At 39.2% G+C, this 16,807-nt stretch overlaps 1 protein-coding gene across 1 annotated transcript in view; it reads right to left on the reverse strand.

Moving 5' to 3' along the window:
* The window catches only part of BBS9 (Bardet-Biedl syndrome 9), a 269,354-nt gene that overhangs the window by 95,236 nt on the left and 157,311 nt on the right, over positions 1–16,807 (reverse strand). The window contains exon 21 of the mRNA XM_010134482.1: positions 14,479–14,589. Coding sequence (XP_010132784.1) covers positions 14,479–14,589 — 111 coding nt within the window. The remainder of the gene's footprint in view (positions 1–14,478; positions 14,590–16,807) is intronic.

Consider the following 16,807-nt stretch of genomic DNA (forward strand, 5'->3'; position numbering starts at 1 on the left):
GGAAAGAGCACTACTTTGAGAAGGACTGACACCACAGACAATTCAGAGACCAAATAAAGTCAAATGACTATTTTTGCCAACAGTTGAAACAGTAATTTAGGTGGAAGACTTTGAGAACTAGAGAATGGCTTATAATACCGAAGTTATCCTATTTGGTTTTTTAAATTCCTGTATGAACTTTAAACTTTATCATCTTTCCCACAAACATATACCCACTGATTTTCAGAAATAAAAGTCGAAACATTTTCAGACTCTCCAGGATGGGGTGCACACATCCTGAACACTTCCGTGGCCTACTTCTTGATTGTTTATTTATAGTCGTATTAGATGTAACTACCACCTCTGTTCTGTGATTCTGTAAATAACCTAGAATATGATTTTAGGAGCAAATAAACAAAATCAGCTTCACACACAAACCTGTGAGGTTTGGTTCCAGAACAGTCTTAATTGAAATCACTTTTATCCTATTTATTGCTGCCTACGTGTAAACGCCTGCTTATAGCGATACTAGTTCTCATTTGCTCTTCTGGAGAAGTTCAGGGATTTAACCTGGCAGAAGACCATTTTGGGGGGCATTAGGAAATGGAAGACAACAGCAAACTTGGTAGCCAGTGTCCTAAATTGTTGCAGAAATCATCTTGAATTTGAAAGTAGTAGTTAAGGAGTAGTAAACATGGATAAGGCAAAATTCAGTTTGAGGAAAACGTATCACTGATCAAATCAATGCAATCTTGAACTGATTTCAACTACCTTTCTCTACGTGTAACACAATAACTTTTAAGTGCTACCTGTGATTGATTGTTCTTTAAAATCCAGGAACATCCTGCACCGAGAAACAGTTACCTAATTCTTCTTAATTAAACCCACACTACAAAAATCACAGAACCGAACATGCAGAGAAGCCAGCAGATCTGGGCAGGAAATCCAGCAGTCTTGCTCACCTTTGCCTTTGTAATCACCAATAAGCATTAACACCTTCTGCATCTCTATCAAGTATTACAAGCTGAGCACTGAAAAGGCTTTATTATTCTCCAGGAAGAAAAAGGACTCCAAGATTTGAGAATGAAAGGAGAAAGCGGGAGCAGAAAGCGAATCGCTCAAAAACAAAACTGAAGAACAGAAAAACCAGATCTGAAATACAGATCTTCAGGTTTACCACAGCAGAGGGGGAAGCAGTGACTGGAAAAACAAATCGCTTTTTTCTATATAGTCCACGTTTTTCAGTTCGTCTTTGCATTCAACTACCAATATAGGACATGATGTATTACATGACTCTTAATATCAAATATTGAGGATCCAGAAAAGCAACAGTGAAATACAGGATGTGACACACTACTTTAAGTCAGTGCATAACTGTCAAACAGTACTCCCGAAAACAAATGAAATTAAACAGAAATTTTTCCCCCAGTTTAGTCATATTTATTGATACCGTGTGTATCAGACAGCTTCTCTGTAAAATCCTTTTAACAAAAGAGAAGAGAAAAGAAAGAATGGTAATTTAATTTTAGACCATTCCAGATTGATTTCTTGTCCATGCTCAGATGTCTGGAGTCCAGCCAGAATAAAAATTGTATTTTAGAGAAAATGAACTAACACAGCCCATGAACAGTTTATTACCCTAAAGTTTAGCTGTTAGCTATAAATACTGCAAAATGTTAAAACTGCTGCTCAAGGGTATTTATGTGTTGGCTTTGCTTCACGTTCGTGATGGAGCCTTGACCTATTCTCCATTTGACGATATTAACAAAAAGCTAAGGAGGATAGGAGAAGCAGCTGTCCTAATATGACATTTCTTTGAGGCTTACAAACAGTTTTACTCCAAGAAAGAACAAATACAGTTAATACAGGAAGAGCAGAGGGCATTTTCACTTTGCCTACCACGCTCCCTTGTGAGTCCAGTGAGACTACATCTACTTTGCAGTGTATGTGCTCAGGAACTTTGTTGGATTAGGTCCTGCATCCACAACTTTAGCGCTGCCAGAAAATTACCAGAAAAAAAGCATAAATGAGTTTTGGCACAATGAATTGTGAACACAGGAATGAAGAGGCCCCCCCTCATTGATACATTTTTACATTTACCTTCCATGGCATAAAAATAAACTAGTATTTCCAGTACTGGTTCATTAGGTAACAGAACTCAGACCTAAGTTTACAATTCCACTTAAGGCATAGCACACAGTTTAAAAAAATCCTAACAGCATTTTGTGTTCTTTTCTCAGTGCTCCTATTTCTTACGGGTCCAAATGTGCTTCAGCTACTGTGGCTGCGAGTCACAAGGCGGTGTAAGTTGGGGAGGTCACGGCTTCCCTATTGCCTTGGCTTTCCTTGAACCAGCACTCGTGCTCCGGCAATTACGTGGTGAATGACTCAGGAAGCTGATAAGAGTCAATAGCTAGGACACAATAAACAACTATTATTATAAATAATTTGATATAACTATAAAATACTTTGCTTGATTAGGACCTCAGGGGAGAGAACTAACACCCAAGTGATGTAGAACATTTAGTGTACTTTCTATTTTTCTCATTTCCAGCTGTGCTGTTCTATCCTCTGTTCTGACGTTGCTTTTTCCTCTTTCCTACCTGCAATGATAGTGATTGCCAATCTCAAAGTGGCAAGTTATTAATACTCATACACATAAAAAAGTCTAATTTGCTGGAATATTGAACACACCAGAGTAAAGCCACAAAAGAACAAAATTTTTGATGAACAGAGCCATGGGAAAGCTTTAACTCTGTCTAGCTGCATAACTTTCTTATTTAACTCCTAACTTTCACATTTAAGGTTTTCTCGAATGGAATCAGATATCACATCAAAATCCAAGTTACCACATTTTGCCAAGGCTGCTTTCCAGAAAGCAAACTCAGGTTCTAATTTTTAAAGTAGTATTCTCCAGGGTGCTGCTACATGCTGGGGTATTGCCCAGGGTTACACAGCCCATCAGTCTGCCCATGACATTGAAGGTACTAGACTTGAAGACAGATATGACCTCTAGGAGCCAAAATACATCTCTAAAAGGTACAGATTAAAATGAAGGCAAGAGCAACCTTTATAGAGAAATTTTAAAGACAAATTAAGGTTTGATTAAGTAGCATCTTAATTGTTGTCTTACTAGATCAGAGCTATAACATTGAGCTGCAAAGTCATCTGGCCTAACTGGTGTCACAATATTTTTTACTCCGTTTAGGACACACAGCAGGCAAGGAACTACAGGCTTTCTGCTGTGATTCACCTCGTTCTGTGAGGCAACAAGGGCTGTAAATAACAGGTCACTGAAAAAAGCAAGTGTGTCCTTAGTGGCATAGTACATTTGGTTTGACGGTAGCAGGAAGGGAACGGGCCCTGTTGTAACACCACTCCAGATACCACATCCTGTGCTGCTACACATTTTAGAACATCTTTCTATCCCCCCTGCCCCGAAATACAAACTTTGAAGCCAAAGCCCGTGCTAGAAAGCACAAGCTATTTTTGAGTCCACCGACGTTACTGAAGACCTAAATGTGATGAGCCCTATGCGCTGGCATACTGCTTACTCACGCCAAGGCACGCTATGGAGTTACTCACAGAGTAACACAGGGTGGTAACGAACACCAGCACTGCTTCCTGCAGCATGAGCATTGCTGGTCGCATATTCCAGTAGCTATTACCAAACTCAGCAGTTACACTTCTAATTCAGCCTCATCCCTTACTTTTGGAAACACTGCAGTAAACTTAATACTGAATTGGTGAGGGTGACATCACAACCACCAGAAGGTGGAATTACCATAACAGGCAAATGAGAAGATACTCTGTGGAGTACAACAATACAAAACAACTCAGAATTAGAACGTGCTGAGCAGACGGCTGATAAACATTTGATGAGACTGACAAGAGTACTACGTACCTCAGGGTAAGCACTGCTTTGCTGGAACTGTTGGATTTAATAACAAGGGCTAATGCTCTGTTCTTGGCTGTCCCTTTTATGGAAGTCTTCATCAAGTATAATATTTTTTGGTCCCAAGGTACCAATCAATCCTTTAATAAACTCACCCTGAAGCCTAACTTAAATTGTTTTCGTAAATTGGGTCCCTTGATCAGAAAATGTTAGACCACCTGCATTAGCTATAGTCAAACTTAGAGTCATTAACCACTAAATTTTAATTCTCCCCTGCAGACAGAAATACGACACATTCAAGCATTAGGGACAACATAGTCACATGTGCTGCATCTCGCAGCCACAGGCAATGAGAACCACATCAAGAACCAAGGAGACTGTGACAGGACATCAGCTATGATCGGTCTGGCAGCACGCAGAGGTGGGGCCCTGTGAGACGTTACAAGTAAAAGCAGAATGTGGTCTTCTGTGAATTAGGCATGTGTTCACACTGGGGAACTGTGTCACCAAGCTATCAAAAAACCGCGGAAGAGCTCTTACCACTACTGCATAAAGATGTCAAACAAGAATTTCACCACCCATTTTAAGGGACCAGTTTTAAGAGCTGCAGCCAGCATGACTGAAACGTACTCCTCCAGAAGACAAAGTTAGAACAACTTTGAGGCACAGTATACCGGGACTGGGGTTCAAGCCTCTTCGGAGACTACCCTAGCACCACAGTACCACCTATGTGTACAAACACAGAAATCACATTACCTCTGTAGAAAAGCTCTGAGTTGTAGAAACTTAATACTGCGGTAAAATTTTGAAAATTTCGTTCTAATAGAAACGTAAGCACTATTCAAAATATTATTTAACTACGGTGATATGCTCTGGCACTACACATCATCCATACTACTAACAATGTCCACTCCTTGGCAACTCGAAGCTCTAGCAACACTCCAAAGCGGCTTATAACGGCACTGATAATTTCCACACAATGACATGGAAAACCTATTTGCAATTCCAGTAACGCTCTCCAACAAAGAGCATGTGGGAATGCGTTCCCTCATTTCAGGCATGTCAGCAGTTCTTCAAACGAGAGTCAGTGTTTCCATTCAAATCCCTTTTTCAAGAGGGTGCAGAGTCAGCCCTGAGGGAGGGAGAACTGATACTAGGAGTTTCAGGTGCTCTCATGCAGTCTTGCATCTCAAAAATAGTCTTTATTCTTTTTTTCCCTGAAGGAATTTTAAGCCATTAGCTCATAATATGGATGGCTGCCTTCTGGAACTGGGAGGGGAGAAAGGGGTGCAAGACACTAAAATTACTTCTAAAAGAAGATATTTTGGAAAATAACCTCAACACCTCCACAATGTCATTTTTTTTCCAGCAAACAGTTCCTAAAGACCTAGAGCTAATCTCCCTTTGGTGGCCAATGTTGACAAGCTGTAAAGCAAGTCTTGGCATTTTGTGTAACCTGGAAAAAAGACCTGGAAAACCATTCTACAGCCTCATCCTGAATTTTAACTAATATTCATCTGATAGATCAAACAATTACATTAGTATGAACTTCAAGGTACTGAGAAAGTTAGAGAAACAGTTTGAGGACAGAAGCTTTGTTACGTGCAATCTGACTTTTACATTAGATTTAAACCATACGATTCCAGCCCCGGGTTTTTCTGCAGAGAAACTCCTCCTCGAAGAGTTGAATTTGTTTTGGGGATTCCCTAAAACTCGCAGTACTGGTTTTCAGTGTATAGAAAAAGTCTTAAGGCGGAGTGCTGGGCTCTGTTTTGTGCTGTTGAACATACTCCTTTCAATTTCTTCTTTTATATAAAGATGGATGGTAGATGCCAAAAGCACAGCATTCAAATAATGTCCTCATCAGTTTGTCTTTTTTTTTTTTAAATCACAGAATGAATTGAGTTGGAAGGGACCTTTAAAGATCATCTAGTCCAAATAGCTCATTAGAAACCAGAATAGCATGAAATTTTTATATTTGTCAAAGACTTCCAAGAACATATAGGAGCCATTAACATCTAAGACGAATGCATATGAAGAATCAATAGTGGAAAAGTAAATTCTATAGACACACTTCTATAATGTCAAGGAAGTAGCACAGATATCAGCGTACTTCTCATTAACCAACAAAGATCTGACAAAAGCAGCAAAGCCAGGAATAATATGCTAATCCAAACAACGTATGAAATAGAAGGCTATCCGTGTTCTGAACAAAGTGATGAGTTCCCAGTTAAACAAAAATCTAGGTACAAAAATATGTGTTTGTACAAGAAATGGAGGGTCAGTAAAGCATTAGGCGGGAACACAGATGTCTTGAGAGTTAAGTTGTACTGAGCAGTCAGTGAAGAGATTTCACTACGGTGTTACAGAAAACAATAGCCAGCGGTTCCTACCTATCAGAAACAAAGCCACGGGCCCACTTGTGGTGTGCACTTTAAAACGCAACACTTGGTATGATGGGGAAAATAACTGGTGTCAGGAGAAACAAAAACACAAGAAATCTCACAGACACTAGCAAGGAAAACAGAGCATTAACCTTCACCATCGCAGAGAAAAAGTAAGCAGCAGCACACAGAAAAGTCAGACTAGTTTCTGTCCTGCCCATCTTTACTGGCAGAGGACAAGCGAGGGAATGAATCCTAGTGACAGACAACCATCTACTTCTCAAGCTCATAGTTATGCAAGAGAACTACCAAGGAAACATACCACGGAAATATGAAAAACAACATTTAGTCACATCAAATGCTTTTAAATGTCTGGTTTTTTATTTATTCTTTCCACTGTGCTATGGTTCCTTTCTTGGATACAAGACCTATTCAGAATTCCTAACACGGCATTTAGCTTTGACTTTCATTTTGTTCCATATTGAGCATGTCCTTTCTTCTCAACCTATCTCTTATGCTTTCCTTATCTTCTATTAACCATCAGCAGTTCTCCTGTTCAGGTCTTGATAAAAATAAGGAACGGCTTCTTCACAGATTACAAAGATCTTTGGACATGGCCATGTTGTTATACCACCCCTTTAACTGCACCAACAGCAACCTTTTGCTAGCCGTTTTAAGAGGGCCTTTGAATTCCCCAATCATAAAAGTGCTTTGAACAAACAACTTTTTCCATTAAGGCCCCTGAATGTGAAGGCAAAGGTTCGGGTTCTCTATACCCTGACTGGCTCATTTTGTACCTTTTTTCTGTGATCTCAGAAATTTCTGAGACAACCCACAAAGCAGAGTATCAGGTATCCCCCAGTTCTGTTTCACTGACAGTCGTGAAAGAAACTGGAATTAGTCAGAGATTGTTTGAATCTGTGAAAGGAAACATTTTGTAAAACACTGCCACAACCACTGGTATGGGGCAAACACAGAGCCTGGTAATAGACATTATAATATACTTGAATCTGCAAATATCGGAACATAAATAAGACTTGCTATGTTCTCATGTGTTATATTGCACAGGAGATGTGGAGAAACTGCACTTCATTTGGTATTGACTTAATGAAGGAATTCTCACATTAATCTCTTAAGCTGCACTGCTCTTTAGGAAAACAGACTCTGTGGAAAAGAAAACCGCCATAAATCTCTTCAGCACTCTCCAGAAAAATAGGCTTTTTGTAGCCCAGTGGTTTTCTTTGCACCTTTTCTTGTGGAAACAATTAGCTTAGCAATTTTAAAGAACTAGGCGGGCCCAGCTGCAGGCTCCTGGTATCTGTCCTATTATATAGCAACATCCATGCAGAAGGGAACAAGGATCTAGTCTCACAGGACCACAACAGACCAGTGGGAAATACCTGAGCTACTAATCAGGTTAAGTCCTGAAGGAGCTTTCCTTACCTGAGGCCACCACAGGTATTGGCATTTTTGCCAAATTTATTTCTAATTCAATACTCTTCTATAGCTCAAGGACAAGATACTGTGTTGCAACTCACTTGTCAAAAAGTTTGAGAGCAGTTTCAAACAATCAGAGGCACGTTTACCTCCTCAGAGGAGCCTTGGTTCAAAAAAATAAGTCTGAAGTCAGACCTGCTTGCCACGAGCGTGGTAATCACGCTTCAGACAGAAGTTCAGGGTCGAAACCATGGCCCTGGACAGCTGAAAGGTCTGCCTTGCCAACACCACCGATTCCCTCAACCGACTGTTTTGAAAGCTCATTATGGACATGAAATCCTATTCCACGTACATTTTCCCCAAATCATCTTTAGCTTAATTTATACATTGTCTTTTTATTTAATCTCACATGCAATACAGTTAGTATTAGGATTGATTTCTAGCCTATTATACTTTCTAACCTGAAAAAGTTAATTGCTTGGCTACGCACGTTGAAAATACTTTTGCTGTAACTGGCGAGAATCAGTATCCAAAGGATTACCAGTGCAGCAAACAATGATAATTACAATAATAGTGGTAAGACCACCTGTACCTTGCGTATGCTGAAAATTTAGTCCAGTCATTAGTCCAGCGTATAAATAATATACTTGTGATCTAGAGCAAACATAAATCTTTCACAGACCTGCTTTAGAGGTTTTACAACACATTTAAACACCCTTCAAAACAAATTCAAGGTTATGTCTCACTTGTGTAGGCAAAAGATAAAGAATGGTACAGTACTAAAATAAAAAGGCTCAGTGGATAGCTGGCAATAATTTCTAGCTGAAAGCTCTTCACCCTCTGTTTGTACAAATCCAAGTGTTTAAGAATATTCCTTTCTAAAATCAAATAAACGACACACTATCGCAAAACTCCACCTTGTATCACACCACATTATAGACGGCAGTTTCACAGCTGTGCGTCCATTTAGATCATGAGCATAAGAAAAATTAAGCACATAGCTATATTTAAATGTGTCGCAGATCCTTTAAGGAAAAATAGTTGCAATCTTGTTTACTAACAAGAGTTGTTTACACCAGGTTGTGTAACTAAGCATCTTTGTGGGCTGGAATCACGTGATAGTTCCTAAAAGTGTCTAGGCATTGGGGACAGCAATCTTTGGTTGGAAGGGTAAAGTTGAAAGATCCTCTTCAACAGCACCCACATCTACATGAACTTTGTCATGCAATGCTGTAAAGTAACAAATTAAACACAACACACTAGCAGAAGTTGCAGGGAAAGATGTGCAGCTGTACAACGTCTGGATACAAGTTTGGAGGGTGTTTTGAAAATTTGGCTCAGAATGTCTTGGTTTATTGGAGTTTATAGCTCAACCTCAGTCATTTATACATAACTGCCTGTGTAATTAATCAAAAGTAATAAGCCAGATGCTTCAAATTAAAGACAGTTAAAAAAATCTATTCTGAGATACATAAATATAAAAGCTGAGGCAGTTTTTAGTCTTAGATACTATGAGTATTAAATTATGAAAGTTTATTTACTTTACTAAGTATGATCACACAAGATGAGAACTTTGAAATTCAATCTTTAAGTCATCTAAATATTTGCATGACACCCGAATACAAAAAAATTTAACTAGAAACAGTGGCAGCACAGTAGCGAGTACAAATGCCAAACCTTAGGTCTCATGAATAGCTTCTCAGAAATACTTGTATTTAAACAATAAATGTAAATACTGGGCCATGTTCTCTGTTGCTCTCAGGAAGAGACAATGATTATTCTAAATTATCATGGTAGAGTCAGGCAAATATTTTCCTTAAATATTTTTTTCATTTAGAGATATCGCTTACAGGATAGATTTACAGGATCTTTGGTGAAAAATTCTGTTGGGAAAATCAAGTTGTGAAAATTCCAACAGCTGCATGACACGACACTGGACGAAGCTGACTGCCAGCATGGTAAAATCCTGAACGAGTGAGAAAACTACGAAGTAACGGCAGCATTGTTCCAGAAACAAAAAACAGAACTACAAAAAAAGCCAACAGATATGTTTTTCAGCCTAATCACTCTTTCATTCCTACTAACTTTTCGTCTGGTTTGCCATGATTTACCAGCATAAAACTCTTTACTCATAAAAGAGCAACCAGATTCTTTCTGTCTACAATATTCAGGAGGACTGTTGGTTAGAAAAATACATCTTAGGAAACTCTCATAGTAAGTAGCATATACAGAAACCAGAACACTTCAAGGGCTACACCCTGATAAATACATATGCCATTATTTCATCCTAAAACTCATCAGCAACACTGCTTAATTGTTCAGAGAATAGTTGTATTAAGGCTGTTCACTATATTTTAGAGATGTGTCTAAAAAGTCAGCATTTACAAGAATTTCCTTATTTGCTACACACCACATTTTCAATTCATTTCATCACAATTATTGAAGTACAAAGGAGAACTTGAGAAGTTCTGCAGACTTGGAGTTCTGCAAATCTCTGTTAACTGTAACCTCCTAGAACATACATAAACTTCTCAAAATCAAACCACTCACTCCAGCAGACAGCAGCTCTAGTGAGAAACTCGTAATTTGTAAAGAAAACGGAAGACAGCAGGAACAGCATAAGAGAAACAAAGCCCCCAGGACCTGAATGAAAGTGTCTGCAACCACAGCATTTGTCCTTGTGATTGCAGCAGGGTCAGCACGCCTGCATTGATATTGTAGCTGTGATGTCATGGAAAAAGCGATGATGTAGCAGACTTCAGTGCGGACTCAACTTCTGTACTCAGACTCTTCACTAGGCTTATGCAGCCCATGATCAAAGTGTTCTGCTCTGTCCTCACTAACCAAAACACCCAGATCAAGTTTGCAGGGATAGGTTTATCACTTTTGTACTCAAAGCAAAAGCCATTGGTAAGCAGCTACAACCGCAATATCATTAGCTTCCAAATATCAACCCAATTCTGTTCTTTACTATGGAACCACAATGTTCTTGGATTAGAAAAAAATAAGGAAATAAAAAGAAAATCAGTGTGAGCTATGTCAGCAATAAAAAGAAAACATCATACATCATTACCCCCCCTTCCAAAGAGACTCTGATTGGGCCAGAACCATTCCTTCTCTCCTCGCACAGATTTGCAGCACAACTACTAGATGTCATTTTCTGCTATCCTAAGGAACTATTTTGATTAAAGCCCCTTTGGCCTCACTGGCATGCTTAGCAGCTTCTGGAAAGTCTCAATATAATATTTTGTACGAGAGAACTTCCAAGTCTGTGGCAGGATGCTACCCTACAGCAGGCTTTTTCATAGTGCAGCAGAGTCTTCCAAGGCCTTAGTCCCTCATTTCCCTCACAGTTCTTCACATAGCTCATACAACACGTTTAAGGCAATGACCTCTCTCCTAGGTCTACGTCTATTCATAAAATTCAAAAGGTTTTTAAAAATTCTCACCATGTCCAGAAGACATACTAGCACGTAGCGCAGTGACTGGCAGTTATCAACGTGTACCACCTCTCACTGGCAAGAGATGAGCAAGCGGATATTTATTAGCAGGAAGAGTTGTGTGTAAATTAACAGCTGAGTATTTGAGTTCAGCCAGGGTTCGATGTCATACTATCGCAGGTAGAGTACTAGAGACGCTGGAGATAGCTCGCTGAAGACTAACTGAACATCACCTATGCAAGCAGCAATCACAGCAGTAATAACGTAGACACTCACAGGGAGTTTACAGTGTCTGGCACAGAATTCAGGAATCCTTTTGCTCATCATGTTCCAAGCCTCTCAATAGCACTTCAGCAGCTTTATACACTCAAGCAATTTAACTATAAGGAAAAGTGTCCAAGTACAGCACCCCTCTAAGAGGACTTGTCTCTTCCTTTCTCAGAGAGGAACCCCCACTGCTTCCTGTTGAGACCTTTGTGATTCAGGTCTGACACTTCGGTAGATAAAGCACTTGGTTCTGCTTTGGTTTTCTGCCGCTATGATTGCACTCTCAAGATCTGCTTGAGTTTCATCCTAATCCAGCTCATTGTATCAGTGGCAGAAATCGGAGCTAATTCTGTTCTGATCTAGAAATACATGTGTTCCACCAAGGCAACCTCATTACTCCCTTTTCTCCCCCACCCCCACAAGCAGTTACAGCTGTGTGTAACTATTAACAGAATTCAACCTGTACAAAATCCTGTCGCTAAGATGTGGTCTGGCACCAGATGGAGCAAGGACATAACTACACTTCTCACTCCGTTTCAATGGATGGTAGTCCGTTGCATCCAGCTGAAGTTCTCCTGTGACCTGTGGAATCCTTTGCAATATTTAACTTGATTGGCTCGTTTCATTCCTTTGATTTCCATCTTCCTCTGCAAACGCAGCCTGTTACTAAAGAGGTTTCTCTTTCCTACACCGGGGTATCAGTCACTGTGCCCGTGTTCAAAACAAACTACTGCTAAAGAGACCTTGTTTTTCCTCTTCAGTTCTGAGCTATTTGGTGTTGTAGCCTCTATCTGGTTTTATCTATTTAAACCTCTATCATTAAACTGGAGATTTTTTGGTTAAGAACATTAATAAGGTTAGATATACCATACCAGTTCTGCCGGCATAACCCAATTAAAAATATTAGCTAAATGCAGAAGCCTCTCTAAAGCCAGTATAATTCTGCACTGCCATTAAAGTACCTCTATAGCTAGAGGTAAGAATAGCAAAAGCCAACTACAAGAAAACAAAGCCTCCCAATTTATAATCAAAAATCTATCTTGAACGCCCTTAGGAAATGCAGGAAGATATATCAAGAAAATGAATTTTTACTCTACTTTGTCCCTCTTATTGAATTGACATAGTTAAATTAAATACAAACTCATGAAAAAGTTACATAAGACAACAAATATTCTTTGAGGGCTCATTGTAATCACAGTGGTCCTGCTGCAGTCTCTGGTGCTTGAGCAAGAACTCAGGCCAAAAATATCATGTACAGAGTAGCATTGCAATGCTGTGATTTCATGCCTAGCGTTACCTTATGGTTTAAGTAGCTCCCTTGGCTCTTACACTTGTAGCAATTAGAATTTCCAGACAGCTCAGTGGCGGATATTATAGGCACTCTCTGTATCACAGCACGAACTGGCAGATGGCGGTCAGTTCTTAAAGTGAATGAATTAAATTCACTGGTATAACACTTGGCTATAAACCTAAAGACTTCTTTAAAGCTTTGAGAGTTTTCATTCTGCCTTTTATAGTTACAAAGCAATAACACCCAGCTATGTAAAGCTCACTTTTTATCATGAGTAAAGACTTACAGTAGGATATGCAGGTCCCCATGCTGCTGTTTCTGGATTTTGTGAATATGCTTCTACATTTTTCCTTTCGTTCTAGTCTTTTCAGCAGTCAGGTTATTTAAACATAGCAGAACACTATCTGCTGAAGAGCAAGTAGGTGCTTCATCAGAAGAATGGAGCATCAGACAAAAGAGGGATTGCCTGCCATGTGTTCTTGATTTATTGGTCTAGTTGCCTGAAGTTGGGATATTATCAGTAGTGTATCCTACACCAGAGAGCTGGTACACTTTTCCATTACCAGAAAGATACTTAACACATCCAGATGCCAAAGGTTAAACTATACGAAGGTCAACTTTGATGGCTTCCCTCATGCTTATGACCTTCATGAGGGCTGCAAATAATTAGCACTCTAGAAAAGTCAGAGCTCTAGGCCGTCAGTGGATTTTTCAGGTTGTTTCTGTGAGCAGATTCTCATGTTGGAGTTTCCAGTTATGCTGTAGCATTATTATCCATAGCTGCATTAGATATCCTTTTTCCCTGCCCACTATTAAAATCTGTTAATCTAAATTCTGCTATTGCAATCAACTATATATTCCAACTCCCCGCCTGCCTGTGCAACAATCACCTGGGCAAAAAAGTAGCTGAACGCATTTGAAACACACAACTAACTGGTTTTGCAGATGTACAAGGACTTTCCATCTATTTCTGACTTCTGTTGGTTGTAACCTCTAAACTACTCTTAACTTCAACACCCATCTGTAATGAACACATCTGATTACAAACAACATTCAAACACATTTAAAAAAAATATTACAGGGGAAAAAAAATCAGCTCATGAGTGGTGGAAGAGGAGTGAAGGTACAACTTAAACGGAATGGGAAATAGGGGCAGTCAAAGCCTGAGAGCTTACCAGGCACTTTATTAAACTGCAATGCTCTACTTCACAGTGCTGTTTTTAAAAAATATGTTAGCACTATATCACAGTTCCCGGCAGCATGAAGTCTTTCCAGAAAATGTGTCATCACTGTATGCAGCATGTTTTATAGCCAGTATAATTTCATTTTATTATGTCCAATAATATTTTTCTGAAATTCTAGGAAGTCTCCCCACAAAAGATAAGTAATAACCATATTTTCATCAGCTGGCAAAGTCTAACCACCAACCACCATACTGCAGAAAATAAAGCACCTTTCTTACACCAAAATGTCTTCAGCTTCATTTTACCTCTGTGGACACAGTTGTGAATGAAACCTGCATGAATCTCATTCAAGAATTACGTAGCACAAAACCTCTGAAGTATGAAGTTATTTAATTCCAAGACCGATCTCTGAAGTTCAACTGTTTTTGATAGAAGCTGAATAACCACAGGATCCTACACATCATACCGTTATCGCAATAAAATTTGGGAATTACGGTCACAAAGCTTGAAATACATGTCATATGTTTCCTATATCCACAAGCATTCTGAAAAGATGAGCTGTACACCTCTCAGTACAACCATGTAATTTTCCTTTTCTTACCAGGCTTGGATTTCTGCCTTGCGACTTGCCCGTGACTGGGAAGCGTTGCTGTGGAGCCCGGTATTACCGTTCTTTCCTCCAAATCTGACTCGGGGATTGTAGCGCAGCCACCTAGTTGAAAATGGAAGAACCTTAATGTGGTGCTTATGTAACAAAACAATTTCACCAGTGCATAATTGAGGAAAAGGGGTGATAAATTAGCTGACCAGAGCACATAAAACTGGAATGTTTCTTAAAGAACACTATTACCGGTGTTGCGAAGGCTGATTACGCCTTAATGACTTCTCTCTACTACTAAAGGCTGGTTTGAAAGAAGTTTGAATGTATTAAGACCACAGAATATGTAAAACTGGTTCCACGTAGAAGACAGAAATAATGCAATTTGCCTTAAAAATCAGATTAGTGAGAGATATTTTGTAATCGAAGTAATTACATGTGAGTGAAGTAACTTTAAAACGTCAGACCTTATGAAGATTGTTAGCTTGCCACAGAGACGACACAGGATGGTATTTCTTAGATGGGCTATTAAACACAGAACTTTTATTCTTAGTGCTGTAGATATGGAAGCACGCCGCACTGGCAATGCCTTACTCATAAGCACGGCATAACAGATTCTCTGTATTTTGCAACACCTGAGCGCTTCATCAGAGAACACAATGACTTAAAGCTTTCTCTTCAAGCATGTTTAAAGGCCTATGTTTAACATATGCAGTGAGAAACAATCTCATAGTAGGATCACCTGAAGATGGCTGCAGTAGCTTACAGGGAATTGGTTGATGTAAATTAATTTCAAAACCACTGTGATGAGGACTTGGGAGGCCACATCCCTGTTCAGAGACAGCCAGCTCATTGCCAACAGCAGAGTACGCAGCTGAGCTGCAGCTCTCTCATAGCCCTCCCAGGATCACCACTAGCAAGCAAACAAATCCATGTAGATACCGTGTTCTGAAAGCACGTGTTTATAAACAGTCCAGCAACTCCCAGTGGGGAGTACAGACTTTTCACCTTTATGTCAGAGTTGTTCTGTTTTGAACAGAAACATTCTGCTCCAGGTCTCGTAACCAATTTGAGGCAACGCAGGCTATTCTCTCCTTACAAACTAAATGAGTAAAACCAGTAAAAATGAGCAAAATACTGTAAAAACGCTCATTCCCACCAGCTTAAAATCTGACATAGCATCCTTTGATCCTGAGGAAGAGGAAAGACACAACCTGCTATGTTCCATATAGACCCTGACAGAAAGTATAAGATACAGCACGAGGTCTGTATTTAATTTGGAGCAAGCAAATCTTTAGTTAGGAAAGAAGGTCAGGCATGAATGTGTCAGCAACGTACAGACCTATGATCCACGACAGCTTCAGATATCTTGAGGGTACCTGCTATGAAACTGAAGGAGAAAATGGGAAATCAAGAAAACCTCTTCATGTTCAAATACTGTAACTCTGGGGCAATGTCTGCCATAGCATTAAAAAGAAATGTACCTACACCCTAAATGAAAATAAATATCAGCAAACTAATACTTCTGTTCCCATTTGCAAATTGTGACTAAAATGTAAACGATGAGATTTGATGTAATGGAAACCAGTGCTTTAAAAGTCAATTTAAATATTTTTCATTCTTATTCTTCAGATAAAAATCTACCCTATTAAACAGTAATCCAAATACAGGACACAAAATGAAGGTTTCTTGCACAAAAGAACTATTAAGAGTGGCATCACATTTTAAAAGGTTTTATAACATTTTCTAACAGCATGAGTGAAAACTCGCCTAGAAAATTACCATCTATTGAATTTCCGTGTGGAAATAACTTTTAGAATATTCACTCGAAAAGCTGAAAGTCAACTTACATAGCCTTGAGAATTGATGGCTTTTGATGCCAAAACATTTCATTAGTCATCAGCACTAATAGTAACTGAATAAGAGTCAGAAAAGTTCTGTTTGCCCTTTGGTCCAACACACTAGTTGCTGAAAGGAAACAAGACTTCCTGCTCTTGATTACAAAGGGAGAGACTTGTTAAGAATTACTTGTCATCTGACATTATCAGAAGTTATTAAAATTAAAAGCAAAATTCACTTCTTCCATAACTTTGTCTGGACAGACAATAGCGAGGACTGAAATGTTACCAGTGACAGACTATTTTACACACAAAGAAAATGTAGGCAGAACACGCAGAGCAATAGTATCATCATCAATACTAAGAGCAGTAATTCTTCTTACTTCTGCAACAATACTAATACCTGTAGCCTACGAACTGGGTTTTTTAAATACTGTTGTTTCATAAAGGCATTTCATGGGCTGAGAGTAGCGTTCACAATGGGGCAGGATTTC

Source organism: Buceros rhinoceros, unplaced genomic scaffold (genome assembly GCF_000710305.1).
Source record: "Buceros rhinoceros silvestris isolate BGI_N320 unplaced genomic scaffold, ASM71030v1 scaffold2014, whole genome shotgun sequence".
Taxonomy (NCBI): domain Eukaryota; kingdom Metazoa; phylum Chordata; class Aves; order Bucerotiformes; family Bucerotidae; genus Buceros; species Buceros rhinoceros.